The sequence below is a fragment of the Chionomys nivalis genome, chromosome 9 (assembly GCF_950005125.1).
Source record: "Chionomys nivalis chromosome 9, mChiNiv1.1, whole genome shotgun sequence".
Classification (NCBI taxonomy): domain Eukaryota; kingdom Metazoa; phylum Chordata; class Mammalia; order Rodentia; family Cricetidae; genus Chionomys; species Chionomys nivalis.
In genome coordinates, this window is record NC_080094.1 from 7,915,661 (window position 1) to 7,942,498 (window position 26,838).

General features: G+C 45.2%; 1 protein-coding gene across 1 annotated transcript in view; it reads right to left on the reverse strand.

The window, feature by feature from the left end:
* The window catches only part of Dok5 (docking protein 5), a 135,088-nt gene extending 111,163 nt beyond the window's left edge, over positions 1–23,925 (reverse strand). Inside the window, exon 1 of the mRNA XM_057781091.1 lies at positions 23,648–23,925. Coding sequence (XP_057637074.1) covers positions 23,648–23,713 — 66 coding nt within the window. The 5' untranslated portion in view covers positions 23,714–23,925. The remainder of the gene's footprint in view (positions 1–23,647) is intronic.
* Positions 23,926–26,838: the final 2,913 nt, after the last annotated feature.

Sequence of the window (26,838 nt, forward strand, 5' to 3'; positions counted from 1 at the left end):
ATCTTAAGCACTGTTGGCTGAGAGTTCCCAGGAAGGCACGGTTTCAGATCTCGGTGGAAGTGGACTGTGCTCAATAGATTGGCTCTGGGCACTGTTCGTCTCCTGCAGAGGAGGCAACTGGGGTCAGGGAAAGTTGGCAAGCGGTCTGTCCTGAAGGAAATTTCTCTCTGTGATTAAAGCTTGGCCTTTACCGGCATATGCCTCCAACTTACAGAATTTAATTAGAGAAAATGGGAAGGACGGAGAGGAGACCATGCCGGTCTGTGATAAATGTCCGTGTCACCATCTTGCTTCAAAATCATCCATTTGTTCTCACTTCGAGGGTGTGAAAGGCAAGAACGATGGGAAAATGAATGAAAGGAGCTTACCAAAGTACTGGACACCCTCTCTTGCATACCCCCCTCCCCGTAGCCCCTCATCACATGCAGAAATAGATGGATTCCTCCCAGCAGCCTTGCACAGCACCCTTGAAACAGCTTGGACACCCCTCTCCTCCCTATGCACGCAGCCCTCTGGGGGTCTCAGGCTTCCGCCCCATCACCAGGCTTCTCTGGATCTCCAGGCTTATTTATGGAGGTGATCCACTCTTCCTACAGAGTCTGTCCCATAACAGAGCTCAGTGAAACAAAGAAAAACAATTTAACTTTTGGTGTGCACATCTGCATGGGTGGTAGTGTGTCCAGAAAAAAATGAAAGTTTTAAAGGCTGAAGAGATAGCTCGGTTCACAAGCATCCCCAGTCACCCAGATCCCTGATGCCCAACACTCCAACCACGGGTCACACAGATCTTACCTTGCGAGTGTCCCCAGCAACACTAATGGAGCCATTAATAAAACACCCGTGGAGTCTATGAAGACTTAGAGGGGGGAAATATAAATGTTTTACAAGTTGTTTTCACAATTCTCACATGTTCAAATGAAAATATTTTGATTGCACTCGGTTAAAAATGTTATTAAAGTGAATTTCACTAATTTCACTTTGGTTTCATAACCCGGCTTCTAGGAATCTAAAGCTGCAGCCATGGCTCCTGTGCATGGCTTCACGTTATGCTTCTCCCGGCCATTCCTGCTCTAGACGATGAGCGTTTTGATTGCCTATATAACGCTCACCTCTATTTCCATCTCTGCTTACCACCATCTGCTCCTCCTTCCAGCCCTGCCAAGCTCTTGAAGATGGGATCTTTTTCTGCGGTGTGCACACCCCATCGCCAGTGCTACTGAAGTTCCTGGGGTGTGGTGTGCTGCCAGCAAATGCTTGTGAAACTATAATCAGTGTTATAGAATCTTTTATATTAAGAGCTAATGTTGACTGAATGCCAAGCTACACTATGCAAATAATGTCGATGCCCCTGCTTCATAGAGAAAGACAAGAACATAGAGAGATTAAGGGACTGGGAGACAGTTCAGAGGATAAAGCATCGGTATGCAAGTGTAAGGACCTAAGTTCAGACTCCCAGAAACTACATAAGCCAGATGAAGTAGGTGATAGATATGTGTAGTTCCAGTGCCCCTACAGGGGAGAGAGAGAGGGAGGCGCATTCCAGGGGCTCATGGATCAGCAAGCCAATAGGGAACCAGAGACCTTTCCTTAGATAAAGACAGACACTCAAGGTTGACCTCTGACCTCCAACACACTCATCAACTCACACACAGATGCGTGAACACACATGAACATAACCCTACACGTACACACATACCTGCACAATCGCACACATACATACATATATACATACTCACATGATCAGACTGAAGAATATATATAGATTAAATCATCTTTAAATGACAAATGTCAAAAGAAAAACTACAGTCTGGACACCGGCAGCCCATAATTCACTGGGGTCACACTGCCGGGCATTTCCCTTTCACCCCAGAAGTCCCAGGCAGGAACACAATCAGCGTTTCGTCTCTAGTGCTGACACACAAACCACTGACTGGAGAAGTCCTTGGCATTAGCATCAGCCATGACAGAAGTTCACCTGAGCGTTTCCTACAAGGCAAGCATTGCTGTTCCTCGCTTGCTCATTCCCAGCTATGCGTCGAACAGGAGTCTCTGAATTACTGTGATGCACTGGGGATTGTCCCCCCTCACTCCAGGAGTCTCTGAATTACTGTGACGCACTGGGGATTGCCCCCCCTCACTCCAGGAGCACCCTGCTCCATGTCCTCATGTCAGTGATGGCCGTCTCATTCCTCCTGCTGACCAAGTCAAAGCCTCGACATCATGCCTGATCCCCTCTTTCCCAAAGTGTTCTTCACCGGCCAAGAAACCCCGTATGTTTGCTTTCACAGTCTATGTCATACCTGGCTCCTGCTGGCCGCCTCCACCACCACAACTTCGGTCAAGCCGTCACGAGTGCCGCGGTGGCCACTACAGGTACTCCCAGTCCCCACTGTGACTTCCTGAGAGCCAGTGGTGTTTTCAAAATATTTATCTATAAAATGGCATTTTTAAATGTACTCTGCAGCATCTGAGTTGCCCACTCAGAATCCTCCAGCGTCCTGTCGCTCATAGAGAACAAAAAGCAACATCCTCGCAATGGCTGAGGAAATCCCTCCCCACAGACAGCATCTTCCGAGGCTCCCACCACACACTCTGCTTCAGGCAGGTTTGCTGGCCTACCATCTGGCCCTCCAACATCCACACACACTCCCACCTCAGCCCCATGTCTGTGCCATTCTTTACCTTCCCACGTGTCTCCATTTCTCTTTCTTTTAGACATTGTGCAGATGTAGATGTTACTCTTTTAGTAAGGGGGAGACCCTTATCACCCCAATTTAAACCTTACCTCACCCCTGCACATTCACATGTGTGTGCGTGTGTGTATATGTGTGCGCACGTGTGTATAGGTATGTGTGTGTGCGTGTGTGTATATATGTGTGTGCATGTGTGTGTGTTTGTGTGTACATGTGTGTGTGCATGTGCGTGCGTGTATGTGTGTATGTATGTGTGTGCATGTGTGTATGTATGCATGTTGCATGTATGTATGTGTGTATGTATGTGTGTATGCATGTGTGTGTACATATGTGTGTGTGCGTTTGTGTGTATATGTGTGTGTGTGCATGTGCGCATGCACTCACACACCTTCTTTCCCTCTTTTGTCTTTACTCCCATCCTAGTCTGCTCTCCCGCTATGCTAAACCACTGACCAAAGTCAACTTGGGAGGAAAGGGTTTATTTACCTTCCAGGTTACACCCATCATGAAAGGAAGCCAGGGCAGCAAATGAAGCAGGAGCTTAATTGAAACCCCTGAGGCATGCTGCTCCCTGGCTCGCTTCTTCTGGCTAGCTCAGCTATGGTCTTTTTACACAGTCTAGGTCCAGCTGCCTAGAGATGACACTGCCCACAGTGGGCTAAGTCCTCTGCTATCCAATAGCAGTCACAGAAACACCCCACAGGCCAATCTGAGAGCAGCAATTCTTCAGCTGACCATCCTGGGCGTGTCATGCGCAGTCAACACTGACCACCCCATCTCCATAGCGCTCAATGACCTAACATTCTTTGCGTCTCTTTTATTTGCTTCCACGGTTGTCTCCAGGACAGGAACTGTTATAAAACAAGGGATTCCGCCCTTGTTTCTGTCTGCAGTTCTCTCCTCGGTGTCTGAACATGACAGCCAACAAAGGCATGCGGCCTGAATGTATCTGCAGTAGTTCGTTTACTCCAGGCTCAACCATCTCCATTCTGTAGGGCAAAAGGGTTTGCTGCGTGCATTCAGCACAGAGGCAGCTCCTAGACAGTATGTAATGAGTGTTGCAGCACACTGTGAAAGTCTGCCTGGGAACACAAGCGGGGGAGGGGTCGATGGGGGTAGCTGGCTCTTGGGACATCGTGTTTCCCACCGCTACCACCTGATTGGGCAAGAATCACATCCCATCGTGAGAGGATCTCAGTGTCTTATCTCAAATCAAGCTGCTGACGAACTGCAGAGCCAACTCCAACCCATGGGTCAGAGGGGGGCAGCACCAACTCCAACCCGTGGGTCAGAGAGAGGGGCAGCACCAACTCAAGGATTTGGACTCAAAGACGCCTCATGCAGTGACACTAGGGGATGTATGGCAGAGAAGGATCTAGCGAATTCCCTCCACAGAACCCAGAGACTCAGAACCACGACATTTGCACAGCAGCCTGCCCAAGTGCTTTCCTAGATACAAAGAGAGCCAACAACCCTTCAGTGCTATGAGCCAAGCCATGCTTTTCTTTCCCGCCCATTTCTTCAAAGCCTGTGAGTCTTCGCTGTCGACAGCCTTTGTCTTTGATGTGCAGCCAGCCAAGCCTTCTGTCATGTGAGTACGGAGAAGGACAGTCTCATCTTCTGGGGCTCTGATCTTCCCTCTCCTGCTAACATCTTAATCTCTGCCTTCCTTCCTTCGCTCAAAACATGAAGATGCCAAGGAGACCAAGCAAAACTCCACATAGCAGAGAGACACAGCATATGTATAAATCACAGGCTCTCACCATGAGTGCCAATCCTGGGGCAGAGCCAAGAAGAACAGTCCATCCACTTGGTGAAAGTGATTTAAAAGCGCCCCCCTTACCTCCCCAAACATTGCCAATCTTCTTTTTCAGTAATGGAGATCTTGAGCTTTGAACCTTCACCAAGCAATGCATCTAATTGGAATATAATCATAAAGTTTGGTTTCCGCTGTACTTATTTTTATAGTTTTCTACTGTGATTGATTTCGTTTCCATCAACTCAGTGAAAGAGGTAGGGCTTCATCTTTTGAAGAAACATCTTCCCTGCATGGGTCATAGGATCCCACAAGATGCAGGAGATGGGAGAGAAGTGATCATGCTGTTTGCACAGCTGGAGAGGTCCCTGTAGTGCACATCACAGATGTTATTTGTGTTGCCTGGTGTGATGGGTGGCTGGGTTATCATGACCCCATAGTGGAGCTGCAGCTGCTCCAGTTCCTGACACAGCCCCTAAGAAGGCTGAGCCAGGTACCCCTTACACTCCCTAATGACAAGCACCCTCTCTCTGAAGGACATCCCATGTTGGGCTGGAGGTTCTGAGAAGTGGGTGTTTGCAGCCATGCACAGGGTTTCCCGTTAGTCATCCAGTTCTCCTCTGGAGGTCTAGCTGTGCTTACGATGTTGAACCTAACACTAGCACATCTAGACTCTGTAAGATGATCCCCAATCTTCCCACAGTCTGTAAGCCAATCCCCCACCCTGACCTTACCTATCCCCCAACCAAACTCCCCCACTAAGTATCTCCAAGTCTCTCCGCTTCTCCAATGGAACCTCACCCAGCACAGTGTCAGGGGCTGGAAAACGCCAGGTTGCTGTGGAAGAGTCTTGCACCAAAATTCCATCAGAAATAAAAGTAAAGCATTTAAATAGAAGAAAAATCAACCTGTAGATGTCCCACAGCCCAAGGGCTGTGGGAGTGATTGAAAATTGGGAGAAAGTTATTGTTTTTTCATTATCCATGAAGAAGCAGGGATAAAAAACAAGTAGAGTCGTCAATGCTCAAGTCTCCTGGCCAGGCCATCATGTAAACTCTGTGTGTGTGTGCCAGCAAGCTCCAGGGAATCCTCCTGTCTCCACACCCCACCACATATACACAGTGCTAGGATTACAAGTACATAAGCAGCCAAGCCTGGGTTTTTAAGTAAGTGTTGAGGATTGAACTCAGGTCCTCACATTTGTGTGATAAGCACTCTTACCCACCAGGCCATTCCCAGCTTGGCTGCTTCCTAACTTTCACAGGTCACTTGATGAGATTCTACTTTTGTAGGCAGAGACTGTGCTTTCGTTTCCTGGCCACCCAGACCCAAATAATCACATAAAAACTATATTAATTACAACATTGTTTGGTCAATGACTCAGGCATATTCCTAGCTAGCTCTTGCATCTTAAACCAACCCATTTCTATTAATTTATGTATCACCACAAGACTGTGGCTTACTGATAATGTTCTGGCATCTTTCTCCCTCAGTGGCTACATGGTATCTTTTTGATTTTGCCTACTCTCTCCCTTTATCTCTGTTCAGATTTCCCAACTGACTTTTCTCTACTAACCCATTGGCCAAAACATCTTTATTCATCAGCCAACTAAAGCAACATATATAACAAGGGCATCCCACATCATCTTCCCAATACCAGGCAAAAAAAAAATCTTAAACTTTTTCAAACCATATATGGCAGTATAACAGTAACTCATATTTTAATTTTTAACTTTGTAATTAAACTAAAGGAAAGCTTTTAAAAATCAGTAGAGTCACACAGCCCTATATTAAAAATTAATTCAGAACTATCTGCAGTTTGGTTTCCATTTCTTCATTTTCCATCTCTGTACTAGTGTCTCTCACTGAACCACTCTGCATTTATCAGTTCCTTGTGCAAACTCAGGTGCAGACATACATGGGAACACACACCTGGATCAAGGGTGAGGACACACACGGGAACACACACCTGGATCAAGGGTGCAGACATACACGGGAACACACACCTGGATCTAGGGTAAGGACACACACAGGAACACACACCTGGATCAAGGGTGAGGACACACACAAGAACACACACCTGGATCGAGGGTGCAGACATACACGGGAACACACATATATCTTTCTTCACAATTTGTTCCTTATAGAATCCAGGGTGCAGACATACACAGGAACACACACCTGTATCTCTCTTCACAATTGAGACAGAGGTATCCTCAACATTGTGCATCAACATTACCAAGTGTCATTCAAAGCTATTTTCCAATAGCCATAAAAAATCACTCCCTTTAAACTCATAATTTCAGTTATGAAAAAAGAAAAAAACATGCACAAACATACCTATTCCAATGCTGTGTTCAATAAAAATGAAAACATTCATAAAGACTTAAAAGGCATAGATTATTTAGTACAATTAAATACTGTACCCCATAGAGCTGTCGGGGTTGATCTCTGTGTAGAGAGATTTTTAAGATGCTTTACGTGAAAAAGAGAAAGAATGGTGTATACAATACATGACACTGAAGAAAATGGAACATACACACAACACACATGTAAAAATTTACAGCTATGTGTGTATGAATATATTGTCATAAGTCAGAAATGTTCCTGGAAAGATGTGCAAGAAACACTAGCTTGGGCTACTTTAGAAGGAACTGAGTAGATTTTTGAAAGAAAGATGACAGAAAATATTTTTCACTGTGTACCTTTTTTTAAGCTTTCAGCTTTATAATTTAGAGCCATGAAAGCTGGATAATTATGCTTCTTGAAATAGTATCATTTGTTATAGAAACAATAAGGTGATTGGTTAAATGAGTGCAGGTCACAGAACTAACACCCACCATTCATCTATTAATGGTTTATTGAGAGTCTGCGTTATCTGTGGTACCAAGATCTGAGGCTTAAAGAGTAGTGCCTCAGTGAACAAAGAGAACAAAGGATGTTGGATTAATGAAAGAATGAATGAATGAATGAAGAGGGAATGAGTGAATGGGATCTATGTTTCCACAAACAGATGTAACTGCATTAGATATTATAAACTACTAGAACAATCCGGTTCCTGGCAGAATGACTATGAAATTGATCTTTGTGGTTACTGTGGTTTCTGACAGTGTCAGGAATACCCTACAGAGAGCCAGAAATGCCTGCCCACGATGTACAGACCAGGGGCACACTCTGCCAATGAACCTTCCCAGCCTTCAGTGCATACACACACACAGTGTGATCAACAGGGCATAAGCCACAAAGCCAAATCCAATGCCCCCGTCATCTGCAACCTTAATGAACAAATTGCATTCGTGGCATTCATTCAGGAATTGGAATTTGCTCGAAATTCATAAATCAATACCATATGTCTTCTTCCCAGTTCTGGAATAAATAAAGTTTGAGTGTTCACAGGAATCATTTAAGGTGGATTATCAGTGTGCCGGAGATGACTCTGCTCACCCTTGCAACGTGTGCTCTTAATTTTCCTCTGGCTATAATGAAATTCTTAAATGAATGAAAGAATTTACAGAGGTCCTAAGTCACGAATGTCACGAAACACTGTATTTGCACGCACATGCGTAGTTCACGCTAAAGTCTAAAACACACAAGAGGATTATAAGGACGGCTTGGAGCTATTACTTGGCCAGGAATGCAGACACAGCAAATGTCAGCTTCACCATGAGGCTGGGAAAGCACATTTGCAGCCAGGAAGGCATTTATGTATAAGCATTGATATTGCTGGCCACTGAGGTGAGGGATGACAACAGTGTTTGTCTTTATAGGTTCTACAGACTCTCACATAAGCATCAATGATGCTTCCAAAGGAGACACACATCTCCCTCAAGTGAATTTTGATTTTGGAGAACTCACTGGTCTGGAAGATTTTTCTCTTAATTTTGTGGCCTTTCTCTTGGGTGGCAGAGAACAGATTTGAAAAGCAGGCAGCTGTCAGTCACACTGTGGAAAGAAAGACGTTCATCTATCCATCTCACTGGACCCAGTTTTCAGGAGAGGCTTCCTTCCTTCAGCCATGACTTTCAGATTGTATATATTTCTTCTGATACCCTGCTGTATTCCATACTTTTCTCTTTCATTCCTTTCGTATTTTTGTGTGTGGGGGGGGGATACTAATTTGTATATGTGCACACAAGCACGTGTGAGCTTGTATGTGTGGAGGCTCAAGATTAACAATCAAGAGTCAACCGTGATCAATCCTTCACCTTATCCACTGAGGCAAAATATCTCACCCTACCCAGGGTCTCTCAACCTAACCCAGTGTCTCCTACCCAACCAGGTCTCTCAAACTAACCCAGGGTCTCCCATTCAACCCAGGGTCTCCCATCCAACCAAGGGTTTCCCACCCAACCCAGGGTCTCCCACTCAACCCAGGGTCTCCCAACCCACCCCAGGGCTTGGTGACACAGCTAGTCTCATTAGCCAGATTGCTCTGGGGCTCCGAAGTCTCCCCTTTCTGAGACTGGATTTACAGGCTGGCCTCCAGACTCAGCATTCATATGTGTTTGCAAGATCCAAACTCTGGCTTTCATGCTCACTCTGTAAGCATGCTAGCAAGTGAGCTGTCTCCTCAACCCCCAGAACTTTTGTCTGAAACTTTAATATTTATCCATTCAGACAGCATGGGAAGGGATTTAGATAGCTATGACACCAAGGCAAGTTAACATAGTATGTCCCAAGGATAGAAGATACCCAAACTCTCTAGCCACTAATCACACCACCCCAAGTCAACAGTACAAAGCATCATGGTCTATGTTGAACAGTCTCGATGCTCTTTCTCATGAGGGACAATTTAAATGTCTTAATTATCAAGCCAACATAGACATTGTAAACACAATCTGAAAGATCACGTGAGCATCTTTGGAAATGATAGAACACAGCACACCCATTCCTCAGTATCCACAACAGATGAGTCCTAAGATACCACACAGATACCAAGATGTGTGGATGCTCATACCCTGAGAAAACAATGATGCAGAACGTGTATCCAACCTGTGCACAACCCCCTGGGTACCTCAGATCTCCCCGCGGTGATGCACAGCATGTAGCAAAATGCAAACACTGTGTAAATAGTTGTTATCTCAGATTGTTTAGTAAGTAACAACATGAGAAACATCTGCACTCTTCCAGCACAGGTGCAATATCAAATCAGTCTCTGGGTTCATGGTTGATTCCATGGATGAAGACCCCAAAGCTATGGAAGACAGGCTGTACGCTTTCTAACAGATACTAGAAATTGTTGGTGATATTCTACATATGTGCTACTCGCGATTGTAGTAGACCTTTAACATTTAGGAGAAAGAGGGTGTACTAAAATAATAATACTTCATTAGTGTCATAGGTTTATATAATTCTTAGCATGGAAAATGCATGCATACTCTTGGGCTGTGACATGTGCCTATGTAAGCACATGAATCCAAACCCTAGCTTTTCTCCCCATGTAATCTGTTTCAGACATTGCTCCCTTGATGAACACAATACGTAGAGAAACGGTTCACTGTGCCAATTTATGGTATTGACAGAGATGTCACTGAAACCCCAAGCTACCAGTGCTCTTAATTAAAACAACATTAACGAGGTCACTAAATATAAAATGATACGGTTTGTCTCAGTCATCAAGATAGGAACATGTTTTAGACTTAGTAACTACACTATGGTGCCTCGTCACCTTTCCTGCTAAGGAAAACATCCAAAGGCTGTGACAAATGGGAGAATTTATATGTAGATGAGCATGCCCTGTCCTTGTCCAAGGTCCCAATAGACACATAAAGAAAAGGCATGACCATGTCACCATATTACAGCAGAAAGTCATGCATGGTGACATGTGCCTCAGGCTACAGGGTTTGCCAGGTAAATTCAAGAAGATCCCGGGGCTCACTGGTCAAAATGGTGAACTGTAGGTTTGGTGAGACACCCTGTCTCTAAGACATAAAGGAGAGCAATAGAGAAAGACATATAATGTTCATGTCTGGTTTGCACACATCCCACACTGTGCAAGCATGCCTCCCTCACACATGCATACATGGATGCACATGCACAACACACACACAAATTGATGGTGATGATGATGGTGGTGATGGTGATGATGGTGATGGTGATGGTGATGATGATGGTGGTGATGATGGTGATGGTGATGATGGTGATGGTGATGATGGTGATGATGGTGATGATGATGATGGTGATGGTGATGATGATGGTGATGATGATGGTGGTGATGATGGTGATGATGATGGTGGTGATGGTGGTGGTGATGATGGTGATGGTGATGATAATGGTGATGATGATGGTGGTGATGATGGTGATGATGATGATAATGGTGATGATGATGATGATGGTGATGATGATGATAATGGTGATGATGATGGTGATGGTGATGATGGTGATGATGGTGGTGATGGTGATAGTGATGATAATGGTGGTGATGATGATGATGGTGATGATGATGGTGTAATATTCCTGAGAACCACTGTGGAGCTCTACAGAAGTCAGAAGGTCCTGGCCCCAGCTTCCGGAGAATTCAAATTGAATCTCTCTGAGCTGTGTCAATTTCTGCCAGTGATTTGTACTTCTCCCTTGACTTTAAAACTTGAGCTCATGGCACTGAAACCCAGTGGAATCTTTGTGGCATGTGTGTGAAAAAGGAGTAGGGAGCCCTTAAAAATAGCTCCCATATCCTCTGCCAGCGTTCGAATCATGTGCTGGCGTATTTCTCAGCTTGAACTTTGAGGCAGATAAAAAGAGAACTGTTATTTTTTAATTCATATGCCTGACACTTATCTAAAATCAAAATGATAGAGGCTCTGAAACATATGACCTTAGCGCACAGGAAACTGACCCATTTGTTGAGTTAATATTGGAGCAATAGACCAAAAAATTTTTTTCATTTTATATTATTAAAACTTCATCTGAAAATTAAGCTTTAATATTAAAGGCCAACAGGATATCCAGTTCCCCTGTCACACACTTGATCCTGTGAGTGACTCTCTTGATGAAATGCATTTGACTTCAGAACTGTATTTCCATATACTGAAAGAATTCCTTTACGCTATGCACAGAGTAGCCAATCTCCCTAAAAGGTCACGCAGTAGCCTAGGAGATACTTCCACCTAAGGCTTTAATCTATGTCAAAACGTAATTCTGGTCAGCATACCTCTGTAAATCCAGCTGCCTACTGATGTACAAAAGTTCAAGCCTGAAAGTCAGAGTCACCCAAGGCACCCACAGTTACGAAAAGGAAAAACAAGTCAAATTCTCTCATCTCAGTGACTGACATACTTAATAGTCAAATGCCCTGCCAGGAGGAAATGGAATTAAATCCATAGACAACAACATCTTCTTGCCCTCGGTCTCTCAGCAAGGCAGTCAGTCAGATGGCTCCATGGGAAGGTGTTTGCTTGTGAACCTGACGACCCAAATGTGACTCCTGGAATCCACATGTGGAAGGAGAGAAGCATCTCTCAGAGGTTGTCCTCCGATGTCACAAGCATGTCATGACACACATAATTAATCATTTTAATAAAGATAAAGCTAGTAAAGAGACTGGTGTGTTTTAATAACACAGCAAATAAAATAAGCCCTTTTATTTCCATCTTATGAAAATTGCAGAGCTACTTGCTAGCCAGTTAACTAATAGCAGGTTCAAAGGCCATTGGGGATGGATTCTTCTTTATGATCAGTAGCATGTGAACACAAAATCTGGCTGCAAGATTGTGGTCAGGCAAAAGAATGGGCCACACGGGAGATGTGAGGCTCTGAAGGGCTTAGAAACCCATTAACAGATAACTATCTAAATCTTCTGAGATTATGATCTGGCTGGAGGCTTTCTGGTCAGAACAGGAGATACCCATCACCTCCCTCTCATACAAAGTCAATCAAATGAGCCCACCCACCATCTGAACAGGAAGATGCCCCTCAAGGAAAGCCATCTGGAGACTTTAGAAGAGCAGACATTGTTAACATGCAAGTTGGCACAACTATCTACCTGCCCATTGTCCACCCTCATTCCTTGAGAATGCTCCACTTTCCCCGACGAAACACTCCACCCTTCCTCTGCCCCATTCTCCCCGGCGTTCCTTCGACAGAGATCAGAAAAACTGAACAGCCAAGGGGATCCCAGAGGGACAGAATCACTTCAGTTGTGAAAATCCTGTGTCAAATACAGGGAGGAGCCACAGACCTGCAGCTCAGTCCTGGAATCAGAGAGTGCTCCCAATGCCTCCACAGAAGCATGAGTCAAATGGGTAGCATTTCAGCTACTCAGCAGCCTGCTGGGGATTGATCTTGGAAAGCAGGCTGACGTGCGAAGACACGCACTGTCGAGCACTCTCAGAATAAGTAGTGCCTTGGAAGGAGTGGGGTGCACAGGTCAGTTATCACTCTACTGAAGTCTCCAGAGATCCTGTACCCCACCCATAAGTTTACACACTCACAGAGTTGCTCCTGACTAGGATTATGGGGAGCGGAAGATGTGTGTCCTGGAGGCACACTGTCACACACACCCCATAGGTCAGGGTTAGTCACTGTCCCTCCTTGCACAGCTGGGCAGTGGGCTGTGTGATGCCAGCCTCAGGGGAAAGTTAAATATTTCCAGGTGATAATGGTGAAAGACCAGTCTTTCCCGACGGGAATACTGAAGAGAATATGGGTAAAAGTATGCAGTGGTTGGTCCTTCTGTAAAGGCCTGCCGGACATTAAGGAACAAATTTTATAACCATGTGTTACTGAATGACTACATGGGAATAAAGAAGTTAGAGAGAACCCCACTGAGCCCCTGTGGAGCTCACAGCCTAGTGAAGCAAAAATCATCAAAACATATCATTTAGGCCATCCATCAATGCTATACAGAGATGATGCAGGACAGCGTTGTCCAACAGAGCGCTCTACAGCAATGGAAATATTTTATACATGTGCTGTTGGTATGGTTGACAATGGAGAGACTCTGAGGCTATTTATAGCTTCAAATGGTTATGTGTCACAGAATTTTTTTGAAGTACTTTTTAAAAAGGAGATTGATGGATTGAGCAATTGGGTGAGTGGGTGATTTTGTGTGTGTGTGTGTGCGCGCGCGCGCGCGTGTGTGTGTGTGTGTGTGTGTGTGTGTGTGTGTGCATGCTGGGGAGAAGCATACCCCGAGCCACAGCTTTACATCAGTAAGGACTAACAGCAGTCATGGGTACAGAGTCCCAGTATGGTCTGGAAGAACTTAGGCTCTAAACATACAATCTATAAATGTGCTTGACTTTGTAAGAGCAGCTTTCCGTTAGCTGCTCATCTCATCAGCGTGTTCAAAAACGCCACCCTTTGTGGTCTAAGGAGAAAAACAGAAAGTAGCTGAAGATGCCTATTATTAGTGGACTAATTAAAGAAACTGGGCAGAGGGGACTGACAAAATGGCTCAGTGGATAAAAGTTCTTGCAGCACACTCTTAAAGAACTGAGTTCAAATTCCAGAGCCCATGTGACAGCACAAAGTGGTCCTCTGACTGTCACAGGTATGCCACAGCACATGCATACCATGTGTGTGCATGCGCACACACACAAAATTAAGAAATGAAGAATTAATGTATAGCCAAATAAATTAATATTGACACCATAGCTTTTTGAAAAGTGCTTCAGTGTAAGTAGAAGGGGGGAATAAAATACCAGACGTAAGAACAGAGTCTACGTGTAGAGCAGAAAATACAAACAAACTTTTATGTTGGAGGAGGCTGCTTGTTCATTTCCTGGCTGCTCAGCAGCTCAGACCCAAAATAATCACACAGAAACTGTATTATTTAAAGCATTGCTTGGCCCATTAGCTCTAGATTTTTATTGGCTAACTCTTACATCTTAGTTTAACCCATCTCCATTAAGCCGTGCATCACCACGAGGTTGTGGCCTACCAGCAAAGTTTCAACACGTCTGTCTCTGGCCACGGCTTCATGGCTTCTCTCTCACTCTGCCTCCTTTCTCCCAGCATTCAGTTTAATTTTCCCTGCCTATCTAAGTTCTGCCCTGCTATAGGTCCAAAGCAGTTTCTTTATTAATTAACCAATTGTATTCACAGCATACAGAGGGGGAATCCCACATCATTTTTATGTTTGTTTATGCTGTACAGATTTGTAAGAATCTGCTTAGTCTGGTTTTCCTGGGAGGTGAGGCAGATCTACAGGGGTGGGGTGGGGTAGAGGTAGGAGTGGGGAGGGGGTAAGGGTGGGAGGCAGGGGGGACTCCTTTTCTTGTATTTGTATCACACACGTCTTGACCACGGATGTGTAATGTAAAGTATTAGCTACTTAAACATAACATCCGTGTGAAAGCCACCCATTCTTTCTTGTGAAAAAACAAAGTCCATCCCCCTTTCCCTCCCCTCCTCTCCCTTCTTACCTTTGTGCTTTTTTACTTTTTTATTTCTCAGGATCCATTTCTCCCTTTTTTGTAATATAAGGTAACTTTATGAATTCAAAATAAATGATAAAATAAGAGTTATCAGCCATCATTTAGGGTTGGACACGAATCAAAGATATTTTGGAGTAAAATCCCAGGGTTTTCGTGCTGTTTTGCACACGCAGTAGACAGACATCCACACAGGCAAAGCACCCATCCCATGATATAGTCAATAAATAAGTAGACAATAACAATAAATGAGTATTAGTTGAGTACCGACTATGAGCCAGGCCCTGGAGTAAGACAGAGATATGGTTCTTTTTGAGAAATTGAGAAGTATATTACTATGCTTATTTTTGTATCTGAAGAGGCTTAAAAGAAGAGAAATTGGGTGATTGGTTTCAGTGTCAGTAAGTGGCCAAATTGAGACTCAAAGAAAAGATCCGAGTGACAAAAAGAGCATTTGGTGATGAAGATGTAGAAGGACGAGGCACTGCTCCCAATAAGCCTTCTGCTTGTGGACATTATTTTAAAGTTGATACCGAAAGATAAAGAAATTGAAGTAGCTAACCATTTTTGATAAAAAAAAAAAAAAAGAACTATGCCATACCGTATGCCCACATCTCAGACATACATAGACATCCCATGGCATGTTTGAAGGTCTATGGACAACAATGGATAGAACAGAAGACTCAAGGATGGGCCCGAGTAAGTACCCAGTGAAGAAGATGCAATTTCAGAGATGGCCCTAGAACAACTGGACATCCACACACAAACAGGAACCTTGCCCTATGCTTCACTGAAAGGTAAAACTTGTCCTAGGAAAGACCACGCTATGGGCTGGTGGGCTGGCCAAATGACTCACTGTGTGAAGGCACTTTATGGGATGACCTGAGATACGCCCTGAATCTGCAAGATGGAGGGAGAGAACTGACCCTTTCAAGCTGTCCTCTGACCTCCTTAGGCTTTCTCCCTCTCTCCCTCTCCCAGCCCCCCCCCCACATACACACACAAAATAAAATTAAGAAAAGAAATACACGGTTATGATGATGTAGAAAACATTACAGACTGTGAGAATCTATCCACCAGCCACAAATCTAAAAAGACATTTGTATGTAGACCACATGAAGAACTCTCCAAACCTAACGGTGAAAAGACAACCCAGGCATTTTCCTTACATATGTACACAAATGGCAAAGAAGAGCATGACAAGGCAGTCACCAGTACTCCCGCTCAGAGAAATGCACACAAAAACCATAGGCAGCACCTCTACACACCCACGAGGATGACCAGAGTAAACTAAAGGCACCATCAGCTCCTGGAGGGGATGCAGAGACGTGGGTCACTCACACACCACTGGTGGTATGAATGCAAAAACAGCAAGAGTGCTTGATGCTTGTCAAATTAAGAGGAGTAAGAGTTGCCTACGAGACACACAATAATCTTAAACATGTGCACACTCGTGATCCCACACACATTTATATTATATTATGTTATATATAAACATGTATATGGATAAACACATATACATAATTCTATTTTATTCTGTCCCAAGGAACCCTGCCTAATTAAGTTTCAAGCAACCAAATCTACAACTACCACCCAACCTGGTAACGGCACTCCTGAGTATCTCAATGCGGCTTTGAAAACTTGCATTCATACAATGTCCTGCACATAAAAGTCTCGTCAGTCCTGTCTATCAACCCAATCTGGACAGAGCCCAGAGGTCCTTCAGCAAGTGAAATGTCCAAAGGACCTCCGACCCATCGATACCACAGAGTGCCACCTAGCTTCCGGCAGCATCCTGGGAAAACTGAATGACTCCCCAGACAATGGACCGTGAGTCAAACCAGGCCCCTTCCCAAAGGATACCTAAGGTTTCCTTCTGAAAATAACAGAATTACAGAACTGGATAACAAGTTGGCGGTGTGAAGAGTTTGGGACCGTGGGGAAGTGAGGGGCGGCCTTGAAGGACTCTGCCATTGGCTGGAACCTCATCACATTGCCAGGCCTCCTCGGCCTCCACCTCCCATCTCACCATGCGGGGATTTCAGGTATGAGGCACTGGGCCTGGCTTTCTCCTGTAGGTTCTGGGGATTTGAATTCAGGCCCTCACTCTTGCAAGCAAGGCCCTTTAACCAATTCCCCAGCCCTCCACCTTGATTCTTCACAGCTTCATCTGAGTCTACAATTACCTCAAAATAAAAGTCTCCACTGAAAACTAATGAGATCATGATTATTTGGGGACAGGGTCTGGGGTCGGCCTAGGGCAGGAAGGTTCACAGGTGTGGCCCATCACTGCAAAGGAGTTTGCCAAATCTCGTCCCCTCGAGCTGGCTCAGAACTCCATCAGAACACAACACACACCAACTCAGAGGCTTAGAACTCTAGTAAAGTAGGAGGGCCCACAAATGCTCCCCAAAGCAGCTTCCAAATCCTTACCCAAACACCACCCGGCCGCATGCTAGAGAGAGGAGCTATTTTAATTCCTGCGCTCACACGCATCTCGTGGCATTTCAAAATTCACAACTTCATTTTAAATCCCACAGGAATGGGGGCGGAGGAGAACGGCAACCTCATCTTCTCCTGGCTCAGGCTCCCCAAAGGTTTGAGCCCCATCCAACTGGAGCCCAAATTGTAGAGTAAGAGGAAACTCCAGCACAGCCTCCTGCATTCCCCATGCGTGGGAAAGTGGGGCTATCTCTGCCTATCCTTGGGGATGGGGGCTATCTTAGGCTATCATGGCCACCCATAGGTGATTGATCATTCACAACAGTTGACCTTTGAACACTGTGAATGTATAAGCGACCAGTTAATGGCACAAGCTCTTAAGTCAGACCATCAGTTTGCGGAGGACAATGACCGAGCTGTCCAGTTTGAAGCGGTTCGCAGGGAGCTACAACACTGGTGAGCACTCGGTGGACAGATGACAGATGACAATGAGCACAGATGCCTCTCCCATGGGAAACAAATTCTTAAAGCACCGAAGGCAAATTACTCCTCGTTGAAAATGGCAAGGTCGCCTAAAAATAAATATTGCTCGTCACCTAATGGATATAATTTTGAAAACACGCTGGCAGGTGTCTGGATATCATTGTATCAGTAACTTGGTTTATGTCTCCATACAAAGCCGTTAAATCGGTCATTCATTGCTAAATCTTTCGGGGTGATGAAAATTAAAAGCCGAGTACATGCGCAATTAATCATATCTTTCATGAGGACTGAGATGGCAGCTGGTGAGCTATCCTTATGTGGAAATCGTGGCAGTAAAACTGAGTTAGATGACGGAGCCAGAACACGGGAGGATTTTCCCCACACTGCATACAGAGGGTCTACCTGAGCTTTCATTTCACGACTGGCAAACTACACCCAAAAGCCCCTCTGTCCTGTAGAGAGCAAACTTTCATAGATCTTACTGGATATTGTATTTGCCTGGGAAGGCGCCTCAATACATATCAGAAAGTCATCAGGTGACCTTAATCTATTTATATGATCTTCATGGGATGATCCTTAGCTTTCAAGTATTATAGTTTAAATGTGAAACACCTCCACCGGCTCATCTGTAAGGACACGTGCCCCAGCTTGGAGCATTGCTTCCAGAGGTTGTAAAACATTTGGGGCTATGCGGCCAACTGGCATGAGGCCACTCGGTGGCCTCTGAAGGCCCAGCTCCACTTCCTGACTGAGTGCCTTGCTTCCTGAAGCTGCCTCTTTTGTGTTCCTGCTACTACAGGCTGCTCTACCCCAGCTACCACACCTCCCTTACCACTGCAACTGCAGCCTCTGAACCAGGAGCCAAAATAAATCCTCCGTCCCCTGAGCTGCTTCTGTGATTTGGTTCCAGTGGCAAGAGATCATCAAATATATCTGGGCACTGTAACAAGTGAGTCAAAATCTAAAAATCTTAAATGAAATATGCTTTGTGGGATAGTGGGCCAAGTAAAACAGGGAAACGAAGGGGTGAAAAAATACGTTTCCCCAAAATCTGCCCATTCCCTGTCTGCTTTTCAAGACACCTAAATTAAGAGGAAAATCTGCTGGCCCCACAGGTTTATTCAAACTGGCATTTCGAGGAGAAGTGCATTTCCTTTGGAGGCATTATGGACATTTATGCAAATAATGTGGAAAATTGTATAAAGGCAAATGCTCCTTCTGTCCCTAGCATCAGCGGCCAGTGGTATTTGTGCTTGTACATAAACTATCCCTTGGACGTTAAATGGGTTCTTCTACCTAAACAATAGCTTTGAAGAGAAGACTTAGTGCGGTAAAGGCTAGGAAAATAATAACGACCCAAGTGCTGCCATCTCTCCCAGCAGTAATTGTAGGACTGAACACAGAGTGGTAATAAATATTAATTGGGTTTTCTTTGTGCTAAGTGTTGTGTTGAGCCCCTTATGATGATCACGTGTTAGTCTCTGTTCTTACGGAACAATCAGGCTGGTAAATATTTTAAAGCTCACACCAAGTCCTAGTCATCCTGCTGGGATTTTTAATGCACCCTTATATCAGAGGCAACAGCCATAGGAACCTTCTTCAATCCACTCTCTCTAAAGTCTTCATTGAGCGTCTGCTGTAGTGAGCAGAGAGAAAAATCCCATGTCCTGGGCGGCCGGGGGGGGGGGGGACACAAGTAATAAGTAATAGACAGGCTAAAATGTGCAGGGTAGTAAGACTTGAAAGAAAAAAGTCTACAGATACAGATTCAGCAAGGGAAAAACAAGAATACTTGGAAAGGTCTCACTGAGAAGGTGAGAGCGGAGCACAGGAGTGGGGAACTGGGAAGACCTGGGAAGCAGCATGAGGGGCAGGGAAGAGCAGGAACAAACACAAGATGGTCAGTGGAGGGCTCAGCTGCAGGGGACACAGTGCTGAGCAAGAATGGAACGGAGATAAAGACGGGGGATACCGTAGGAACTTCTCCAATGCTACAAAGAGGAAAGAATGGAGCTTCGACCAGATGCTAGGAAGTAAAGTCTAGATAGATCTCAAAGACTGAGCCCACAAGGTCTCTTGATGGGCGGGCTGTAGTGATGCAGGACAAGGGAAAGAGAGACATGGTGTCCAGTTTCCTTGGTTTCTGGCTTAGGATTGATTTTGCCAGAGCAACCACAAAACGCTGCCTAGTGCCTAAGATGAAGATAATGTTAGCAGAAGCAAGTACGTGTAAGTCAATCAAGGTTGTGCATGCAATAAGCTCACGACCTCCTAGGCCGTCTGTTAGAGAGGTGGGCAGACAGAGAACTGGCCAGAGCAGAGCTTAAGTGGTCTGTGCTGATAAGTTGTTAGATATGGGGAAAGAAAGGTTATTTAAACACTAAGTCATTGAGGAACTGCGTGTCCATAAAGAAAATAGGTCTAAATTTAAGCTCTGAGAATTGCACTGTGGATCAGCCAGGATAATTATGGATAGAAAACGCTCTCCATTGCAAAGAAACAAACCAAATGAAGATCTGAATGTAATCCATCTAAATAACACACTTAGCGGGTTAATGACGCAGACACCGCCTATTCCACTCATCTAAGAAATCTTGAGTATCTTTTGAGAATTAGGTAATTATAGATAGCTGTTCCCCTCCTCCTCATCAACTCCCCAAATAGAAACATCCACATTCCTGAACAAATATTGCACCCAGGGCACAGCCTGAGACCTGGAGGAACCAGCACAGATGACTCTAGGGACAGACGTGAACACACAGATAGCTCTCAATTAAATGAGCCGAATTTCATTTGGCTTTCTGATGTTCAAAGCAAAGAGTTGGTTAACACCTACTGTGATTGCTTAGGACCAAGTTTAGGACTTTCATTGAAGGTGCCCCGTCTATGACCCACTCATAGAGGTTAGCTTGCTTCCTGTACATTGACAAATTGCCTAGTTATAGCTTCCTGTCTTATTTACATTATAAACTATATTATATACACATTTATTTGCATATATTTTGTAAGAACATTATCCAAATGAAAGAAATAGCTATAGCTAAACAAATTCCGCCACAAAAAAATTTTCACTAAATGAGGATATTTACCCTGATTTAAACATTTAAACCACAAATAAATCAAAGCACAACACGGTACCAGAAATATGGACACCTTCATGTTTTGATGTATTCATTAAATTTAAATTTAAATAGTAATAATGATAAAATATGCCTTTGGACACGATCGGATAGAAAAGTAAGGAAATCAATGATCCTTAGGTGCATCTGGCAGCCTTAACTCGTCTTTGATTACATTAAAGATAGCACTGCAATCAGAATCAATGCCATGCACTTTCTCTGCACGTGCACATTATTATCTTATTTCATGGTCCCCAGACCATCTCTAATCTAAATAGCATACACTGTATAGATTCAAAAATTGAAGCCAAGGAAGGTCAAAGGTGGTAAACCTAATGAGTCAAACAAGCAGAATTCATTCCTATCTTGTTATCATATCTTTCCCCAAACCTGGGGACATTCTTTGACACAACAGCTGCTTACCATGAAATGCAGTTTACTTGTTTAATTATAAGCACTCCCAGACATGACTCTCCTCCACAGACGCTTGTCTGGATTCCTTTATTAAAGTCATTGTCATATTAGTTTACTGATTGCAAGGTCATCCTTCATTGTATGGTCCCTGGGTGTATCAACATATACTCTCTGCCTGCTGACTAGCACTCTGGGACGCACACAGTGCCTAGAAAACACACGTCGAGTACTGATCCAGGCTCTAGACAGCCTGGCTTAACACTATCAACATGCCCGACTTGGGACACCAGGTCCTCATTGTCACTTCCCACAAGAAGCCCCCACCTTTGCAAGGATCATTCTACCAAAACTTTAGTTGGCACCCAGTTCTGACAACAATGTCACCGGCCCTTCTTCATAAGTTATAGCAAAAGATCATCTTAGCAGGCTGATCTACTGGTTGAACCAAGGTTGACAAATAAGGCCTGTTTCATATAGTCTTAGTCTGATTTTTCTATCTGTGAGTGAAATCATAATGCAATGAATATTCTTGTGTATAATTGAGTAAACACAGCCCAAATGACTCCATCTTGAGAAACTGGACTATCCAAAGTACTGTAAATATAAAACGAATGCAAACTAGACTCTGTTTCCTCTCCTTTTGCCTCTAATATCCATCCAAAATTTGTTGGCATGCCCACAATACTATACTGTGTCAATCAGAGGAATATAGGAAGAAGACATGAAAGTGATGTTAACCAGTTTTTCCTATAAATCACCCTTGTCAGGATTTGGCGTCAACCCTGATCCTCATGAATAATTCATATCCTGTGCATTAATAATGCAGGTCCTCTTCCTGTTGGAATGCTCGCTAGCATGGAATGAATGTTTAGTCCCAATCCCTTCCATTGACATGACAAAGTAAATGCAAGCTTAGGATGTGGCTTTCTAAGGCTCTCTTTAAAACTGTAACACTTGGCAACCCACCAGATCATAAAAAGTATGATACTCTTGGGATTTCTTCCGCTTCATGTGGAAGTCACTCAGCTGAGGACCCCAGAGAGAATCAACGGGAGTGTAGCCAAACCAGTAAGGTCAGTTAGTTCTGTTACCATTCTCTCAGTGTTGTACTCACAACAGCCACAAGAACTTTACTGTTCAAACAGAGTAACCAGCAAGGGGTGGGGAGAAGCAAAAAAGAAACAGGCCAAGGGAGCCAGAGTTTTATAACAATCCAGGATGTTTCTCCCCTGCAGACAATCCTCTCCAGCGATGTTTGCTACTGGGAAATTTCTTTTATTCTCAATCAAATTAAAGGCACATGTTTTTAAAGTCCAGATACCGAATAAAAGAAGGATAGTGAACTTCACATATCTGTGGAGAAAGATACTGAATGGATCACTCACTCAAGCCGGGCCATTGACACTTGCACTAACACCAGCCGTCATTGCTAAGTAAACTTATTTCCCCTCCCTGCCTCAAACCCAGCCTCTGGCAAATGAAAATCAGCAAAAACAACCACAGTATTTGACACATGGCAAGAAGAAATGTGGCAACACACACACACGTTTATATATTCCAGTATCCTCCCCTCCCTAAAGATGGTACCATCACTTAAAACTCAAAGAAAGGCAGGATGGTTTTCTCCTAAAGTGCCCCCAACAAGAAAAAAGAAAGGAAAAGGGGAGGCACTGGGAATCTTTCCTTCCTTCCTTCCTTCCTTCCTTCCTTCCTTCCTTCCTTCCTTCCTTCCTTCCTTCCTTCCTTCCTTCCTTCCTTCCTGCTCCTATTCCAGGATCTCTACACCTGCACCATGTTCCACATGAAAAGATCTTCCAATGGGACTCAGAATGTGGATTCTAAAATATAAAAACCCACTGCCCAAGCTCAAGAGTAGGGACCTGGTACCAGGGAGTTGGCCCTGTCCAAGGCCAGCTCTCTCTACCTCTGCTAACACCTGAGCCAGGGAGCAGAGTCCCTGAGACAGGAGAGTCACTGTCCTTGATCCCCTTCAGGTCATCTGCCCTTTGTCCTGGCCACCATCCACCCCCTGGAAAAGTTAAGTTGGCGCGAGTGAGACGCGGGTAGGGGACATCCGGCAGGCTCAGCACCCTGCCGGACTTTCCAGACACAGCACCCATGGCTACCGGGAAATATTTATTCCAAGTCAACTGGCTCCGGTGGCCACCGTTAGAAAGTCAAGCCATCCGAGAGATAAAGATAGCTCCATGACATACCCAGAAGCTGGCGCTAGCGCCGCAGTCACAGTAGCCTGGGATGTTGGCTGCAAGAGCCACCGCGCAAGGCAAGTCCCCAGCGCGGGGATGCTGGCTGCAGACACAGACCCTGAAGTCGCGAGCAGGGAGCACGGCAAGGATGAATACGTACCCCTAGGCGTCTGCTCCGGATCCTCACGTACCCCTGCTTCACAATGTCATTAAAATTGGAAGCCATCCCAGACAGACAGCAACCCTGCTGCCCCCAGAGCCTGCACAGCACCCTGAGTGGCTTCGAGGAGGGATGTGGGGAGGGTCAGGACAGAGAGTGAGGGAGTGAAAGTTGACAAGGCGATGCAGTGAGACCGGACGTCAGAAGGCGCACATCGCTTCCCTGTCTCCCCAAAGCCTGAAAGTGGGCGGCCGCCGGCGCCCAGCAGCCACTTTGGGGGAGAGTGGCGGGGAGGCGAGACTGGAGCGCGGCGTCAGCTGACTGGGTGGCAGCCTGCCAGGAGGAGGAGCCGCTCCAAGGAGGAGGAGGACCTGAAAGGAGGAGGAAGAGAGAGGAAGGAGGAGGCAGAGAGGGCCCAGAAGAAGGAGCACTGGTGTCCTCTCCCGCGGCCTCCGCCCACCTGGCCCCCAGCTGTCCTGATCCCACCTCCTTTCCCCAAGAGTGCGCTCCGCCCTCCAGTGCGTTACTGCGACCCTTGGGGGCGAAGCTCCCAGTCCTGGCCTGTCTTTAGAGAGCAGACATCGGACTCTTGAACCAGCCGTGTGTGCCTCAACCTGTCTCTTCAGCCCTATCTTTTCCCCAGAAGAGCTAATTAAGGGTGTGTCTGTATCCAGGGAGACTGAGCTGAGCGGTTTACCTGTGACCTCAGCCATCTCTGAGGCTTGCCTGCTGCTCTACCATGGGGACTCCCTGCTGTCAAGTCCTAGGCTTCCATCAATTGTCCCTATCTCTTGTTTAAGTCTGCCTTCCCTTTAGAGCTGTAAGTTTCCTAGGAGCTAATTCTTGCCACTGGTCTGTCCTCAGACCCTGGCCCTGTGTAGGTGATCAATAAATCTTAGGACTTTATTAAGGTGGCTAGCATGTAGCACACACTGCTCTGTCCTCTGTATGCATCGACTAAGTTCAGCTTCCCTGAACCCTTTAAGGTGTGGCCGCTTTGTGTGATTACCAAGCTCCTAGGGAAACCTCCGTAACCTGACAATACAGCTGCCCCAGTAAACATTGTAAATACTCCAAGAGCGCTAAGATGGACGGGAATATGAAGGATTTGAATCCTGCTCCTGATCCCATGACCTTCCTTAAGCAAAGCTACAACGTTAAGCTGACCACTGCTGATGCTCTCCGAACATCATCCTGCCCGGCTTTGCTAAAAGAATAATAATCAAGGTTTTAGCAACTATGTTTGGCAGAACCTGAAGCTGAGAAGAGCCACACCCTGGGGACTTGCCCACCATCCCACAGCTGGCCACCACAGGGGCCAGGACTGCAGGGACAGTGCGTTGAGTGTTGCAAAATACCAATGTAGGACCAATGTCATAAGCTTAAGGCTGCTTCTTGATCTCCAAGGTAGGACTTTCTCTTCCCTTACTCAAAAGCTAGACGGTTCTCAGTCATGAGAGGTGACCCCAGTTAAAGCTGCTGAGCTGGCCGACCTTCAGTGAGAGTCATGGAGGAAGACAGGACATTAGGCCTGATGACAGTCAAATCCTCTCATCTCTAAGATGACATGGAACTGACTTCCTTTCTCAGTGGGAAATCTCATTTTAGTCATCCTAGTTTGATGGGTATTAGTCAGTCAAAGGAGAGAAATCACCCGTGAATGTGTCATAGAATCGAGATTAACTGTTAGAAGCAGAAAGTAGGTGTGCGGGTGGGGAAAGCGCTTTGCTATATTGTAAACCATCTGCTATGTCTCCTTGCCTCCATTCTACGGGGGGAAAATGATGTGTTAAGTGTCCTTCACCCAAAGAGGAGAAAATGGTGAAGTCATTTGAAGGGCTGCTGACAAGAGCTGGCACTGTTAGCCAGTACTGCCCACGGCAACTGTGAGACAGGGGTGCTTGACAATGACATCTGTCCAACCCTTCCCCTGCAGACCAATTACACTGTCACAGGAACAGAGGACGAATCAATGCGTAAGAAGCTTCAAGTGAGTGACTCACAATAACAGAAACCATCGATGAGAAAGACAGGTATGGAAGACAGGAAGATCGAAGCAGACTAGAAAAGGCCAGACTAGGTTGGGAAAAACATATGATTTTTTTTTTAACTGCAAGATTGAATGCAGTATATGCTTTTGAGTGGTTGGTTAAAAAAAATCAAACTGATATCACACACACACACACACACATACGACTGGGGTATGCCAATCACAGCGCAGCCCCTAACTCTTCTATAGACTAGGCAATGTCCAGTGGTGACAGAGAGAGACCCACAGAAATGCAGAATCCAGTGGTGCTTACGGACTTGTTGGGTACTCATCATGCACAGCTAGACGCTGCCAGGTGCAGCATCACAGGGGCGTTCTCTCTAGAGAAACCCACGGTACATCAAAAATAGTGTTTTACTTCTTGCTCTTGGTTCAGCTTCAACATAAGACTCATTTTTATAACATACAAATGTGTTCCCTTCACTGTATTTCCTTTGGTTTTTAAATTGAGTAGACTTGCCCTCTGCTCCCAGGGTGGGTATGCTCCTTCGTGTGTGTGTGTGTGTGTGTGTGTGTGTATGCATGTGTGTACATATGCGCCCACACTTTCACATGGATGCAGATGCATATGGAGGCCAGAGACCTTGCGAGCTGTCCATGTTGCTTGTCTGTCTTTGAGACAATCTTTTCTAGGCCAGTGAACCCCAGGCAGCTGCGCATCCCCACCTGGCAGCAGAGTTACAAGCTTGTGCCACCACAGCTTTTCTTATATGGGTACTGGGGATTGAACTTGGGTCCTCGTACTTATACTAAACCTACCGAGCCATCTTCCTAGTCCTGCATCCTCTTCCTTAGATGAGTGGTGTTTTCTTCAGATGTGGCATATGGTTTCAGCTGGCTGGTCAGAGTTAATTGGCTTACATTTAAGAAGCATCCCCTTGGCTGTAGTTCTCTCAATGTGTCCAACTCTTTTCCAGTTCTCAATCTTTTTTTAAAAAATTACTCATTGTATGTATTGTTTGTCTGTCTGTCTTGTGGTGGGCTCTCATGTATCTCAGGCTAGCCTCGTTCTTGCTCTTATAGTCAAGGATGAACATGAACTTCTAATTCTCCCTCCTCTACCTTCTGAGTGCTGGGATTATAGATCAGAGTCACCACTCCTGGTCCATGCAGGGCTGGGGATGGAGCCCAGGGCTTCATG